Source organism: Cyprinodon variegatus, unplaced genomic scaffold (genome assembly GCF_000732505.1).
Source record: "Cyprinodon variegatus isolate N-32 unplaced genomic scaffold, C_variegatus-1.0 Scaffold140, whole genome shotgun sequence".
Classification (NCBI taxonomy): domain Eukaryota; kingdom Metazoa; phylum Chordata; class Actinopteri; order Cyprinodontiformes; family Cyprinodontidae; genus Cyprinodon; species Cyprinodon variegatus.
This window is the reverse complement of record NW_015150593.1, coordinates 1,272,476-1,288,342: the sequence shown is the minus strand read 5'-3', so window position 1 is coordinate 1,288,342 and position 15,867 is coordinate 1,272,476. Positions and strand designations below refer to the sequence as shown.

Here is a 15,867-nt window from a genome sequence, read left to right as displayed (position 1 = left end):
AAAAAACAGATAAATTCTGCTGTAAAAATTTTAGTATTTTTTGTTTTTGAAAAATACATTTAGTAGACAAATACTGGGATCCTATCTCAATAACACTGAAGCTATATATATTAGTAAAACAGAATTTGTAAAAAAAAAAAAAACAACAACATGAAAATGTATCTAAAGGACCTATAAGTAACCATGTTTGTTTCTGCACATAACATCGTTAGAATTTCTTTGAGTATTATGTCTTCAGTATAGGGGCCATAACAGGGGCCAGGACATAATCTACAGGGGCACTGGTCCCCGTTGGCCCCTGTCTAGGACCACCCATGAAACACAGCCATGATGGATCAAAATAACACAGATATTAATGACTGCACATCAAATATCAAAATTGTAATAATCAAACCACCTAAAACAATAGGTTAAAAACTATATCTGTAATTTGTAATAATTACAATATTTTCCTGCCTAAATATTCTGAAGAAATTAAAATGAGGGGAAAAAAGCTGCAGACAGAAAAGCAGAAAACTGCAATTTGAAACTAAATTTAAATGTATTTTCATCTAAATATGTACAAAAGTTTAATTCTTGGAGCTCAGTATTGACCCACTGTTAGTTACATAGGTTTAATTACTGTAGAAGGAAAAAAAATATATAATAATTGAACTTTTATTGACCTCACATTGGAAAAATTTAACCCATCCCGTTGGGGAGCAGTGGACTGCCATTGTGGGGCGCCCGGGGAGCAGTGTCGGGTTAGGGGTCTTTGCTCAGGGACCCAGAGTGACAGTCTGTGGGAGTGGGGCTTGATCTCAGATCCTCAGGATTCCAAACTCTATGCCTTAACCACACTCCCTGAAAGGCCTATAGATTAAGAAAATGTTCTGGATATTCAGTAGTTTAAATCGGAGGTCTTCAACAGGGGGTCCGCGACCCCTAGGGGGTCCACAGAGGTACGGCAGGGGGGTCGCAAAAGTTTTGGTTGATTAGACTTTTTTTTTTAATATATATTCCCCCCTTCAGTTTATTCCACTAATTGAAATGTCTTTAAATCCACATAAAATGAATTCAACACACTTTCAGTCATCAATGCACACATTCACCAACACACAGGAGCCCATTCAAGCTGGGCACCGTTTCATTCACAACACCTGTCCCATCAACCAGGAATCAGAAATACTTTAATAATCCCAGGGAGAAATTACTTTCGTTATATTACTCCATATGAAATAAAGTGACTATAGGGCCAGTTTCATACAATTATATATATAATTAGGGGGTCCCCGCTCCATCTCGCCATCAGTTTGGGGTCCTTGCCCTGGAAAACATTGAAGACCCCTGGTTTAAATCAACACAAGGTCTTGCAAATCTTTTCACATTCCTACATGTTACAGTTTTGTTTAGACTCCCTACAGTGATATCTTTACCCATTCTACTGCAAACTGAGTCAGACTGGATGGATTGCATCTGTAAAGAAAGATTAATTTATTTTTTTTATTCTTGTCATATATTTAGGTCTGGTATTTGATCTTCTGAGAGCTTGTGGAGCAGTTGACAGTTTTTCTGAGAAATCCCTGACCTATCTGTCATTTAAAGTGGACACCATGTTTATGTTTGTAGTTTATGCTGTTTGTTCACTAACAAAAAAAATCAGAATCAAGTTAATATATTAATTTTGGTAAATGCCTCTAAATTAAAAATATACCATGATACTAAGAGGAACGGCAGATCTTAAGGATTAAACAGTTTAATACTTAGATCAACATTCCAAAAAAATAAAAAATGTAAGAAAACAATCTTTTTTTAATTCAAAAAGCGCCCTGGATGGGAAGTGAAACATCTTAAAACATGGAAACAAAGTCCAGTGGATTTTTTTTTTTCTTTTTTTACATTTTTTACGAATGACTTTGACCTGGATGACTGAGAATCTTCACCAGCATATTAGATCAACATTATGCTACAGTGGTCAGAGTGCCTTCTGGAAAACATCCTGCACCTGCAACAGCACACACCATCTGCTGCTATTTATTTTACTCCCCATTTATATGAGATGAGCTGTGCCTGCTGCTAGGATATGCCCATCTATAAAGTCAGGTCTCATTTTTACCTTTTTTTTTTTAAATTAAGAAGGATAGAAACTTTGAGAGCCTTCAGAAACAACACTCGGATGGCCTCAGATTAACTATACTGCTAAATATATTTTTACTCCAAAGGGCTCATGACAGGTTTTGGTTCTTTGACAGATAAACCTTAAAGGAATAGTACACCCAAAACATGATTAGCCTTCATTTTCTACTCACCCCCATGCTGAACAACACTCTGGAGTACTTTTTTGATATCTCAAATGCATCTGGAGATCTGGGAGGCTTCTTGCTGTCTGCTGACATTCAAATAATGGAGGTCTATGGCGCCCGAGGCAGAAAGGTCCATAAAAGTCCACAAAAACGTGTCAATATTCCTCCATACTGCTCGTCCAATGTATTCCAAGTGTCCTGAGTGGGTAGCATCCAGAATTTACTCGAAACTAAGTCATTTAGAATGTTTTTAGAGCATAAACAGTAGTGTATAGGATTTCCTGAAAGCGCGCACATGCGCTACGGAAGCCGGCAGACCAAACCAGCGCATTCAGCTCGGCAAAGAACTCATGCTCTTCCTCAACACTGAAGTCCTCAGACATTTTTCTTTCGTTGTTTCTTTCTTTGCACAGGTAAACAGCACATTTCTTCTTCTACGCTTGCATTATTGGAAGAGCAGACGCTGAATGCGCACTTTCATCTGGTTTGGTCTGCCGGCTTCCGTAGCCTCGTGATCGCGCATGTGCGCGCTTTCAGGAAATCCTATACACTACTGTTTATGCTCTAAAAACATTCTAAATGACTTCATTTCGAGTAAATTCTGGATGCTACCCACTCAGGACACTTGGAATACATTGGACGAGCAGTATGGAGGAATATTGACACGTTTTTGTGGACTTTTATGGACCTTTCTGCCTCGGGCACCATAGACCTCCATTATATGAATGTCAGCAGACAGCAAGAAGCCTCCCAGATCTCCAGATGCATTTGAGATATCAAAAAAGTACTCCAGAGTGTTGTTCAGCATGGGGGTGAGTAGAAAATGAAGGCTAATCATGTTTTGGGTGTACTATTAAGAATAAGTCTTGATTTGAGATTTCAAACTCACATTAGACCACAATGACTTGGCCATTTTACTGACATTAAAAAGGTTCTTGACATCTCCAGACATCAGTGACGTGATTATTAGATAGGAAATATAAAAACCATTATGGATATTTTTAATTTATCCTAATGAGCAGGGTTTTTTTTTTTTGTTACAGTATGGTGATGGGAATGTTTCTAAATGTACTTTAACAATGGAAAACGTTCTTTTTCTACAACAAACAGAACTGTCCACTCTTACTTCTCTTAATCAAGACGTTTCTAAGGTTGTCTGTGGCTCAGGGGTGACTTAACACAAGGAATGTGACAGTTATAACCCTTGTCCCGGACACATCTGTGTGTGGCGAGTCTTGAAGCTCTGACTCAAATATGCTTCAGAAAACTATTGTAAAACTTCACAATCCTTTTACTTGTCAATTTTTATTATGATTATTTTCCTAACATACCTATTCCTTCCAATAAACGTTTCTGTATCGTGCTTAAAAATAACATTGTGCTAATTTATTTCAACACACTGACACGCAGGTGTATGATCATATTAGTTTTCTTATATTAGTAGCTGTTAATCAGAACCATTTGTTTCGTATTTGACAGGTCAAGAAAACTAAAAATAAAAAGTTTCTTAAAGCATTCCGTTAGGTTTTCATCTAGCCCTGTTCTTTCATTTTCAGGTAATCTATCGAGCCTTGTCTACTTGGCACTCAGTGGATCCTTATGGCCTGGCTGCTCAGAACCGGCTGACTGTCACTAACCTGAGAGTTCGCCTCCTGCGGAGGCAGCAGTGTCCGTGCCAGACAAACCATCCTGGAGCTGCTGCTCTCCCAATAAACCACTACGCTATCTACGATTTCATTGTGAAAGGCAGCTGCCTTTGTAACGGACATGCTGACCACTGTGTGCCGGCCAGAGGCTATCAACCAGGCCCAGAGATAAGCAGTAGCATGGTGAGCTTAGATTTATGGAACACTACTCTTACTCTTGTGCCATTTTGTGTGTGCTGAAAGATGAAGTGATGACTTACTGTCAAACCACAGGTTTACCTAACATTACAGTGATTCAACAATGTGGAAACTTCAATTATAGTATTGAGCCTAAGACTTTAACAGCCTATAATCTAAGGTAGTTTATTCTCTGCAGTGTAAGAGGAGAATTAAAGAGTTTATTTGCAACAAACCTGAAAGCGTTTAGACATGTTATGCCTTTAAATGTTGCAATACTGCAGGAGTGTGGCAGTTTTAAAATGTTATTTATCTAGACATAATTTTTCATAAAACACAAACATATTTTTCTCTCTGTGCTCAATGGGCAGGTCCATGGCAAGTGCGTTTGCAGACACAACACAGCCGGCGACCACTGCGAACGCTGTGCCCCTTTCTACAATGACCTACCATGGCAGGCAGCCAACGGCATCATGGGCACGCCACACGAATGTCGGAGTGAGTGATGCGACAAGAAACTTAAAAACACACTGTAGTCACTGCCTATTGACATGTCCTGCAAATGAATTAGGAGGCATAAATCACAGGCACACCCATTAGACACTGATGAAAAACGTGTTACAGTATGCTGATATTTAAAGGTATTGTGAAGGGTTTTCTCGAATTCATTAAAAGACCCACTCTCTTCTCTTAAAAAAAAGCACAAGCCCATTTCTCCTTGTGCACGCTCTGTTTAAAAGTTGCTGTTGTCATAGCTCATACAAGCTTAGTGTGTCTGAACGTTCACACTAACCCCTAAATCCCTCAATCACTATATAGAGGGGGGACTTTATAGTGAACTCAGTCAACTTACCGTTCGGACAGATGATTACTTCCCCATTGGGCCACTGGGTGGTGCCTGCGTGATCTCTGTTATTAGTCGATGCTGGCGGGTAGCGATAGCCTATGGCGACAGCAGGCTGCTGTGACAGCAAATCCCATAATGCTTTTTAAGGAGAGCTCTCCACGCAAAGCATTCTGGGATATATCTGCCTCTTCTGAGGCCTTTCTTTTCTTCATACACTTCGTAGACACTTTTTCTATTATGACCCTCGGCCATTTTTAAAGAACCGCTGTGAGAAAGGTGAGTTTTGATGACTGAAACTGTAGCTCACCACAGATATACGCCTTACGTAAACATATCTCCAGAATGATTGACAAATAGGAGGACCACTTATTTAGATGATCCACCTGGAAATAAAAGATCCTCTTTTAATATAAAAGAGCATTTGTAATTGTGAAGGGAACAAAAAATATTAACATTTTTCAGATTATTTATTGAATTTGCGTTTGCAATGATTTCCTACATAATATTTGAAATATTTTTTTTTGTAATTACAAGAAAAAATGACTGCCGTCTTTTTGGACATCTTTTTAATGGCTCTTCTTCGATTTGTTCTAATTCTTTTTAATAAATCAGCCCCTTTAAAAGTTTCACTTGAATATTTCCCAGATTAATGTCAAGACTTTGACTAGGCCATTTTAACCATTGGCTTCACTGAAAACCTTTAGGCTTTAGGGTCATTTTTCTGGAGGAAGTCTCTAGCCTTTTGAAGCCTCAGTCATTTTTTCTCAAAATATTCATTTGTTTCCATCCAGCTTCCTGTAAACCTTGACCAGCTTTACTGTCTTTGCTGAAAGAGAATCATTCCCACAGAATGACATTGACACTACCTTCTTATGTTTTTCATACTTATAATTAAATATAATATTTAAAGAGATTTAATTATGAGCTTTCTTTATTTACTAATTTGACTAATAAGGGAATTGATTACAGTACATTTTATTTTGAATAAAAGAGGGGTCATCACAACTGGTCGCCATATTTCTTAAGTGTTTTATTTCAGGAAACTTCTGCTTTATCAGTATTAGTAAATGTAATTATTTTTTTCCTGTAAAATAATGTTGAACAATAAAAGTAAACATTGTGTTAATAAAGTTTCAAAATGAGAAAAAAAATGACCTCTTCTGGGCCCTGTAAGTTTAACATCAGTTTTTTTTTTATTTGCTGCATTTCTGTACATAGGATGTAAATGTAACGGTCATGCCAAGAGCTCCCACTTCAGTCGAGGACTGTGGTTAGCTACAGGACGGCGCAGTGGAGGTGTTTGTGACAACTGTCTCCACAACACAGAGGGACGTCACTGTCAGAAATGTAAGAAAGGCTTCTACAGAGACCCAAGTCGTCCAAGAACCGCTCCTGATTCCTGCAAACGTAAGAGCGTTTAACATTTAGTGTTTCAGAGTAACCTACCGTATTTTGGCCTAAAAAAATAAATAGATTTCAGACAAAAAAACGAATTAGGAGGTGCATATTTGATTGCTCCATTGGAGCTGATCTCTATGATAAAACCATCTGCATCCGTCTCTTCTTTATCAGTAGTGAGACAGGATGACCCCATCCTTATCTTAAGCAGTAATATCTGCTGTCCCTCTTGAAATATCTGCGTCACTGTTTTGGAATGTGACTGTAATGTCCAACAGCAGAGGAATTTCTGAGCACATTTTTCCGAATCTTTTCCCCCCAGAGGAATGCTGATGCATTCTTTTAGGAAGTAACAATAACATGCCATTTTTGGAAAAAAATAAGAAGTGACAAATGTCCCCTAAAAACAGATGGAATTACCTCATTTAGGAGATTTAAAGCAACTTTTATTATTGAGGATTCAAGCTAACTATGCAATTCAGATTTCCATAGATTCAGTTCTAACATATAAAACAAACCAAACCTTCCAGCATTTATTCCATAAGATTAATAATTTATAGCTCTTAAATAAACATTGATGTGATCATGCACTGGCTCGTCTTGCATGAATGCTGCCCAGGGTAACCTCTTTATCTTGAAAAATATCTAATGTGTATAAAATGTTACAGACTAAAAAGGATTGTATCCAATGTTCCCTCTAAACTGCACAATTGTGCACTGCTTGTGCTTTCTCTGTGCACAAGCATATCTATGCAAAAAAAAAGAAATATATTTAACAAATCCAATAAAATAAAATCCAACTTAACTAAAATATGTTAGACCAATATATTTTTTTCTGTATCATCTTGAAGTTGCGCATCATTCGTTTATCAAAACCAACCATGAAAATACGAGAAATAACTGTCCTTCAATTATTTTTGCTTGCCATACTAAAGGAAACGTATTAAAAAAACAGATAAATGGGGGACACATTCATTTTATTTTTAGCTTGTTTTTTTTGTGCTACATTTTAAGTATCCAGTGCTGATTGTGCAAAACCACTGGAGAAGAGAGAAGGACAGACATGAAAAATAGATCAAATTTAAGTCAGATTTGTTCATATTCTAGTGACATTTATTTTTTTATTTTATTTATGGATATTAGTCATGAATTTCTTACACTATTATCTAATTTATGTCATTAGAAATGGTAAAAAACAGTATAATTACATATTTTACAGACAGATTTACAGGAACTTATAGTGTATCACAACTTTAAACACACGTTTTATTGTGCAAAACATGAATATTTCAATGTAAACAAAAACTTATGTGTGAAAGGTGTAACATCTAATTTGTTCAAGAGCAGGAGACTCAACCTGGTCAAAGCAGGACCATTACATATAGCATACTACACATGAACAGCGTGTTTTTTTTCCATTTAAATGGGTAAAATCACTTAAATTTAAAGTAAACTAATGGAGACTGCTTCTATAATCTCTTATTCTTATAAAAAAAAACAATGGAATTTAATATAATTCAGTGTTTATAACATAATTTTTTTATTGGTAGATGGCCTCAGCATGCACATGTGATGTTGCGAACTCAGGGGGCTTGTTTGTATTCCCAGACACATGAAAAATTATGGAGCATTGATTGCATCTTGTTGATACTAATCTTGTTTTTACCTAAATTATTTTATAGTTAATCCAACTATAGATTTCTAAATTTGGAAATATATCGTTTTTATGATTTATTTTTCATGTCTGTCTTTTTTTTTCTTTCTTCTTTTTCTTCAGAAAAAGTAAAATCCTTAAAGTAGCCTTTTGTTTGGGGGGCGAGAGTAATGCTAATTCATAGCAAAACCAATCAGAGCTTTGAAAACAGGTAATCTTCAGCTGAGAAAATATTCCCAGTGTAAACCTCGGTTTCACACCAGAGTTGTGAACTGCTTAAATACATTCAATCTTCACTTTAATTGATGTTTCAGTGTAAGTTCAGTTTTAAATGTCACACCCAAGTTTGATTACTGGCACACTTTGTGAAATAAGACCTGTTTAACACCATGAAGTAGGTTAAAAGATCTCTAAAAGCAACACACCCTGCTATGACTTAAATGTTAAGAACAGAAGAGATCAGGTTATTGACATGTATTATACTTTAAAGAGTTACAACATCATTTCTAAGGTTGTTATCTACCAACAGAGAAAACATGGAACAGTGTTGAAAGTCTCAAGTATTCCTCTCGTTTATAAGGCTAAAAAAATCACCGAGAAAAGCATCAGAAATATTTTGCAACACACTTTTTTTAGAAAGAAAATGTGTTACATTGTACAGGGGCACCAGTAAAGGGGGTAAAATAATAAAAAAAGGTTTGGAATGGCCCAGTCAAATAACTTTCCCCCAAAACTTCTCTACAGGGATGTAAAAGAGTCATGCAGTTATTGCTAACATGTTTTACAGCTACTCCAAAAGGTGGCACCAGTATTTATTAGGTTTAAGTTTAATGTAAGAATATTGTATGTTTTTAAGGGGATGGGGGGTTGATTTGCTTGTTTCTCTTAAATAAAAACTGCATTTTTTGATTTACTTTACATACATTTGCTATTAAACTATGTTCGATAATCTAAAATGTTAAAAAAACAAAACACACATGGTCTTGAAGGTTCGATCACAGAGCGACTGATAAATCAAGAGGTTTGTCTTTCTGGCAGACTTTTTCTGAACTACAACAGACAGGTGCAGTGCATGCAAACCTGAAGACAAGGTTCCATTCGGTCTACCCATCTCCTGCTTCTTTTTACCATCTCTAAACATTTTATCAAGAAACTTGAAATGTACTATAACTCACCTGGACCGAGTTTCCTTGGTCTGATTTCACATTTATTACTGACTTTTATTCTGCACTGCAAAAAATGTAAATCTAAATAAGTAATTTTTTCCTACAATAAGTGCATTTTCTCTTGAATTGAGGTGGTAATTGAGACACTTTGCCAACAGAACAAGACAATTAACATTTATAATAATAATACATTTTGCATTGTCTTATTTCAAGTGCATTTTATCTAATTATCTTATTTTAAGAGTAAAAATACTCATTCCATTGGCAAATAATCTTATTTACCTGCTCAAATTAAGGGTAAATACACTTAATTCAAGACATTATTACTTGTTTCTGGATCGTTTTTGCAGTGTGCAGTCTACATGGAGCCCCTCTGGGCTCCACGCTGCAGTGGAGCGGAAATTACCAGCTGGGTTAGTTCACATTTTGAAGGAGGAGGGTGAACAGAGTGACGCAACTAGTTGCACCATGGATAGATGTTTAAAGGTGCAGCCTCAATAAGTTGGAGCTGTTTGCTTCCCTGTGCTGACTTGGCGATGCCTGAAGCCGGTGCTTTAGGCCGGGGAGGACAAATCCCCCGCATGCTTGTCTGAACGACACACTTTAACGTAATATCTGGGGCTAAGATGATGTATGCATGTACCCAATGGCGTGACGACGCAACAATAGGCCGTAAGCAGTACAACTAACCCCCCCTCAACTTCACTTCACCCACGCTCTCTCCATTCATCTCCTGGTCGCACTCGCTGTAGCAGCAATGTCCTTTCTCTCTTTGGTTCTTAAAAGAACGTGTTTATTTTGGAAAGTTTTTTCTGTTCTCCCAGCAGGATCTTCTTTGCTTTTTCTTTCCTGGAATCTGCTTAAGTACCTCTTTTTGGTATCCATCATCGCTAACGCATCGTATGTAATGGTTATGGTTTCAATCTACACTCTCGGTTACCCATAATTCCAAGTCGTATTGTATAAAATAAAATGCTCAAATACATCGTTCTTTTAAGATCTTTATTGTGGTTTGAAACATATTATATGAATGTATTTTTAACCAACCGTCTAATGAACTATACACAGTTATTAACATAGTAATTAAAAGTACCACAGTCTGCTTGGCTACTGGTGTCGTGTTTAAACAGCTCACCATCATGTTGAAATCTGCCATGTGTTGCGGTTTAAATACGGTCCGGTCAGTTAATCTAGTATCAAGTGGGTTTAAGATTAATTTTTTGCACCAATACATCTGTAAAGAAACGTCCTAGTCCACAGTTGCATAGGGGGCCTACCAGGTGTAAAGAGCTCAGGGGGGCCCTAAGCAACTGCAGTCTCTGCTTACTGATAGTTACGCCATTGCATGTACTCTTTGAACCCATATGACATACATTAAAAGGCTATGTATGCCTTTTAATATATTGATTTTAATGACTGTCTTTTTACTCAGTTTTTAATGTTATGGTCTTTTAAACTTGTTTTAATTTTCCCTTTTTTAATGTAGCACTTTGAGATTTGAAGTCAAATGTAAAGTGCATTATAAATAAAATTCATTATTATTATTATATGAAAGTTCAACTTCAAAAGCCCCAGTCTGACCAGCAGAGAGCTGCACTAAGGCGGTTTTCAGACAAATAATGCAGAATTAAACATTTTTACATCAAAATGTAAAAAGAAATAATCACAGTAACGTTAAAGCAGGACCCAGTAGGTCCAGGTTTTACAGTTTATCTAGAAAAAAATGTGATTTACTGTATATGTTTAATTCATTCAGACCTCTTTAAATTTAGCAGTTATTATTAACGTGTTGCTAGTATTCCATGTTCCTGTAGCTCTGTGCCAGATGTGCAGACATTACAGACTTAATAACATGCACTTTGCTTGTTCTGTTACCTCTCTGCTTCACAGCCTGCTCCTGCCACCCTACTGGCTCTGTCCCCGCTGGTGGTGGCACCTTCTGTAACCCTAGCAGCGGGGCATGCACTTGTAAACCTGGTGTGGAAGGTCCTCACTGTGACAAGTGCATAATGGGATACTGGGGATTTCATGACTATGGCTGCCGTCCATGTGACTGCGCAGGGGGCTGTGACCCCTACACAGGTGACTGCTTATCTGGGTAAGAGCCAAAATATATTGTATTTATTAGCATAAATGAGTTAAGACAAAGCCATGAATGCTGGGAAAGGTAGAGGTTTTTTTTTCTGTAAACAAAGAATAGCATTCTCTCTAATGTTTGTACGTCTGCTGTACAGCTTTGATGTGGAAGTCCTCCATGCAGCTGCTGGAAACCCAGGAAACAGCAGCAAAAATAGTGAGACAGCACTATTAAGAGTGGAGGAGCTTTCCTCTGCACTGCACCATTCTGGTGAGGAACCATGCAGATAAAAGCTGCACCCGTTGCTATCCAGAAATCTGATGAAGAAAGTGTTATTTAATATTAATCACAATGGTATTTTTTGTGTTGCAGAGAAATGTGAATGCTCTGAAGTTAAACTGGTCAGCCCTAAATGGTTCTGCTTAGCCAAGTTTGATTACGGTGAGCAGAAATCTTTAATTATAAAGAGCTATATAGGTAACCATATAATCCAAACTTGGTAAAAAAAAACTTGGCAAAAAGCATAAAGTCTTACACCTCTGCTGATATCAGTGAATTAAATGTAGATAAAATAGTAAGTACTGTATACTCTTTGGATGCATAAAATGTTTAATTGATATTCATAAAATTTAGTTTCAAATAAATTCTGCAGATAAAAAGGAAAAAATGCAAGAAGGAGCCTTTGTACACAGACATAAATGAAAAAAGAAATATGCAACAATAAAAAAAATATATATGTTGAGTCGATTTCTTGCTGCTTATTCTTCATTTTTAAAAGTCTTAAGTGAACTCTGCAAACTTTATGTTCACAAACCACACCGGCTGTTAAAGAGCAGTGTTTGTTTACATGCATAAATTTTTTCATATTTGACAATACGTTTATTTGCTGTGGATTTTTATTGTTTGTGTGCAAGATGTACGATGATATCTGCAGAAAAATATATAAAGCAATGATTGCTCAAACCTTTGCATTTTATTACTGATGGTTAGCGGCAGCAGCTACTTATCAGGCTCTGAGCCAATTGAATGATTTACACTCAAACCACCACATTGGTAGATATTGTTTAATGTGATTTTCCATTGCAAGACATCAGGTTTTATTATAAAATATACTGTAGATGGACCTTCAGTGGCGTAACAGACATGAGAGATATTAGAAATCATCATTTAGACTCATAAAATGTGAAATGATGGAATCCAGCTGTTGAACGCTGTTCATGAATTATCATTTTTCTTTCTCAGCTTGATACAATCTACGGTATAATTAATCCTGGCTAATGAAATAACTGATTTATAGAAATCCAACATTGATGTAATAAAGTTTATAACAGATTTGTTTTATATGTAATATTTGTTTAACAGTTCTGGTGGTGAAGGCGATGTCTGCTCATGATAAAGGTTCTCATGCCGAGGTGGAGGTGAAGATTAAAAAGGTTTTATATCAGAGCCCTGGGATGAAGATCCAGCATGGAAGTGTCACACTTTACCCTGAGTCCTGGACCGTCCGAGGCTGCACCTGTCCCATCCTCAATCCAGGTTAGCCTCCTCCAAAGAAAACCTTCAACAGATGATAATCATCCAAGATTGCAGTTTTATCTACTGGAATATTTGACCACTTATCCTAACAGTATTGGTAAAACATTTTTAATCCGATGGTTTCTTAACTTTTAGTCATACTGTGCAAATTACAACAGGAGTAAGCTTTCCAAAACCAGCTTTAATCGAATACTAGTTTGGGTGAAATTTGGGCCAGATCATTGACTATTGGACCAAACTGTCAGCCCTTATCATGAAAGAAAAAATAGTTAAAGTATTTAAGAACAGCACTTACATCATACGCTATGAGTTTGACACAATCCTGCATGAAAGAAAGGCTTTTTTTTTTAATCAAATGACAGAAAGACTGAGCTATCCAGCCTCTATGGTTTGAACAGGAGGGTATGAGGAGTTGAGCTCTGGCTTTTAAACCTAAAACCACTAAAGCCCGGCGTACACTGTGCGACTCTACTGCTCACACTGTACAACTAATCGCAGGGTTTAGTCGTACAGTGTGAGCTCACAGTTCACGATTTATGTTCGGTCTGATGCGATCTACCTGCTCACACTGTACGACTAAAAACCCCGTCGGACTCAGCTCCGCAGTAAGATGGAGCTACTCTGTAGTGCTCTATCCTGAAGTCAAACAAATAGAAGGGGGATATTAAGTTCACTATAGGGAACCGCGCTGCCTTGGAAAGTTGTGCAATGTTGTGCCGAGGGTCCTAGAAAGAAAGGGCGACAACATATGTGGAAAAAGTACGTAGCTTGGCGGGCGTGGCTGCTGCGGTCCGTCAATTTTGCAGACGGAGCTTCATTTCACTCATTACATTCCTGCCCTGCTGCTGTGTTTACATCTGAAAGGAGGAATAAAAAGAAGAATCCTTGTTTGAGCATGCGCCCTGAGCAATTTGCCCACGAGCACCTCCCCATTCCTGATCTAGAGGTGATTGTGAGAGGCTGATCGCCGCTCTGAACCTCCTGTACACTACACCAGCGGTCCCCAACCTTTTTTGCACCACGGACCACTATATGTCAGACTATATTTTCACGGGCCAAGTAAAATGATACGACTGGCATAAAATCAAATAGAAACTGCATAAAAATAAAACAACAAGCTTGTCCCATCTAGGCGTAATCGGAGACAATGACACACCAAGTGTGCTCCTGATGTCCAGTCTGCTCCGTAGCTTTGTTTTGGTCGCTGTAACTGCAGAAAATCCCGCTTCACAAAGATAGGATGTTATAGATAGCGTGTTGACCTAAATTAACCTGTGTCAAGAGGCACAGATGCACTGACTGATGTAATTGGGAGAGAATACCGCAATTTTCTATATTTTTCAAAAATAAAACATCACTCAGACTCTGATCGTCCATAAATTATAATATAAATATATAATATAAATTTTTTTTCTGTGCGGCCCGGTACCAAATGACCAACGTACCGGTCTGTGGCCCGGTGGTTGAGGACCGCTGCACTACACGACTCACAACGCACGATCAGGCTGAAAGTCGGCCCGATCGAAAGATTCTCGCATTACTGGAAAATCGCCCCAAAAATCGCACAGTGTACGCCCGGCTTAAGTCAGCTGTCAGGCATAGTGGTGGGGGCATTATGCTGCTGGGTTTTACAAAGTGAAAGCAATGATGAAACTAGAGGACAAATTGTTCAACTTGACACCTAGAATTTAGAAACCTGGATTATTCAACAGGGCGTTAATTGGAAAGGCTAAAGATCCATGCATACTTTCATAATTGGTTTTTCACATCAAAATCCAGAGTTTCAATATACAATATTTGCTCTTGAAATACAAGATTTTCTTTTCTTGTCTGAGGTCAGAAAAAGGATGAGGAGATGATTAGTGGAGTATTGATTAATGTTTTTTTTTTGTTCTTTTGTAGTATGTAGAAATCCCCACGCACAAACTAATAAACATAAGGGCAATTTAGAGTAGCAGAAAAAGATGTTTTAGGACAGTAGGAAAGAAGCCAGAAGGAGAACCACTCATGCAGCAGGAGAAGATGCAAACTGCCTACAGAAAATAAAATAAATACATCAAATGTTTGGCTTCTAAAGGTTAATATCTGATTACCTTAATATTTACAGATCAATAAAGTTTAGGTGTAACCTCAGTAAAACTGAAGATTGTTTTGAAGTTAATTCAAAGACATTTAAAGTAATGATTATTTTTTCTAAATAGTGATCAAATATTAACCCTGAATAACATATTTTAACAAACATTTGTGTTATCCCTGCTAATAGCCAAAGGTCATTTATCCTATTTATATTAGTGTTGCATGCCTATAATTGATCCTGTATAATTTAGTCTCTGTGAGAATTAGAAAATATCCAGAATCTTGCATGTATTACTTGTTTTTAATTAAATAAAGAAGCTTAATTTGGATCATAATTCTGTGGTGGAAAAACAGTCGTTCTTCTTTATGACTGAAAGCTTTCTTGCCTTTAATGCTTATATAAACATCTTATCGACACTAACTTGTTTTTATTATTTTTCTGTATTGGATTTTATTTTCATCACTTTCCTACCAGAATAATTCAGTCATTTCTGCCATTTCCGTCCTCTTCTCCAGGGCATGAGTATGTCGTGGCTGGTCATAAATGCTGGAAAACTGGCCGACTGGTGGTGAACACCAGGAGCTTTGTTAAACCCTGGAAGTCGAGCCTTGGAAGCAAACTCCTCCACATTATCAGGAAGTACTGTGGACGCAGGTAAAAGCCTGGGTCACCCTTCAGCAGAGACTGTTATCTGTTATTTGGATGGTAAAACAAATAATGGACACCTTTTTTATTTCTGGTCCCCAAAAGGACTTTATAGGACAGAAAAACCACAAAAGACTTTTGGTTTTGCTCTTTCTATTAAGGACGGAGAAGAACAAAAAAAATGGATGGTGACTTTTATTTGGATATATCTAATGTTCTTAAATTGTTCTGATGTGGAGCTTGAGATTTTTATTGTTTCACTTGTTTTTTAAAATACAGAGTATTTTTTTTTCTTGCTAGGAAATGGGTTTATGGTCCTAGTTTGGCTATTTAAATGAAAAAAACGTATATTTTTTTTTTAA

At 37.2% G+C, this 15,867-nt stretch overlaps 1 protein-coding gene across 1 annotated transcript in view; it reads left to right on the top strand.

Moving 5' to 3' along the window:
* LOC107086015 (netrin-4-like) overlaps positions 1–15,867 on the top strand; it is an 18,041-nt gene extending 2,174 nt beyond the window's left edge. Inside the window, exons 3-10 of the mRNA XM_015376735.1 lie at positions 3,839–4,111; positions 4,477–4,603; positions 6,171–6,359; positions 11,061–11,268; positions 11,405–11,517; positions 11,620–11,688; positions 12,610–12,783; positions 15,376–15,867. Coding sequence (XP_015232221.1) covers positions 3,839–4,111; positions 4,477–4,603; positions 6,171–6,359; positions 11,061–11,268; positions 11,405–11,517; positions 11,620–11,688; positions 12,610–12,783; positions 15,376–15,518 — 1,296 coding nt within the window. The 3' untranslated portion in view covers positions 15,519–15,867. The remainder of the gene's footprint in view (positions 1–3,838; positions 4,112–4,476; positions 4,604–6,170; positions 6,360–11,060; positions 11,269–11,404; positions 11,518–11,619; positions 11,689–12,609; positions 12,784–15,375) is intronic.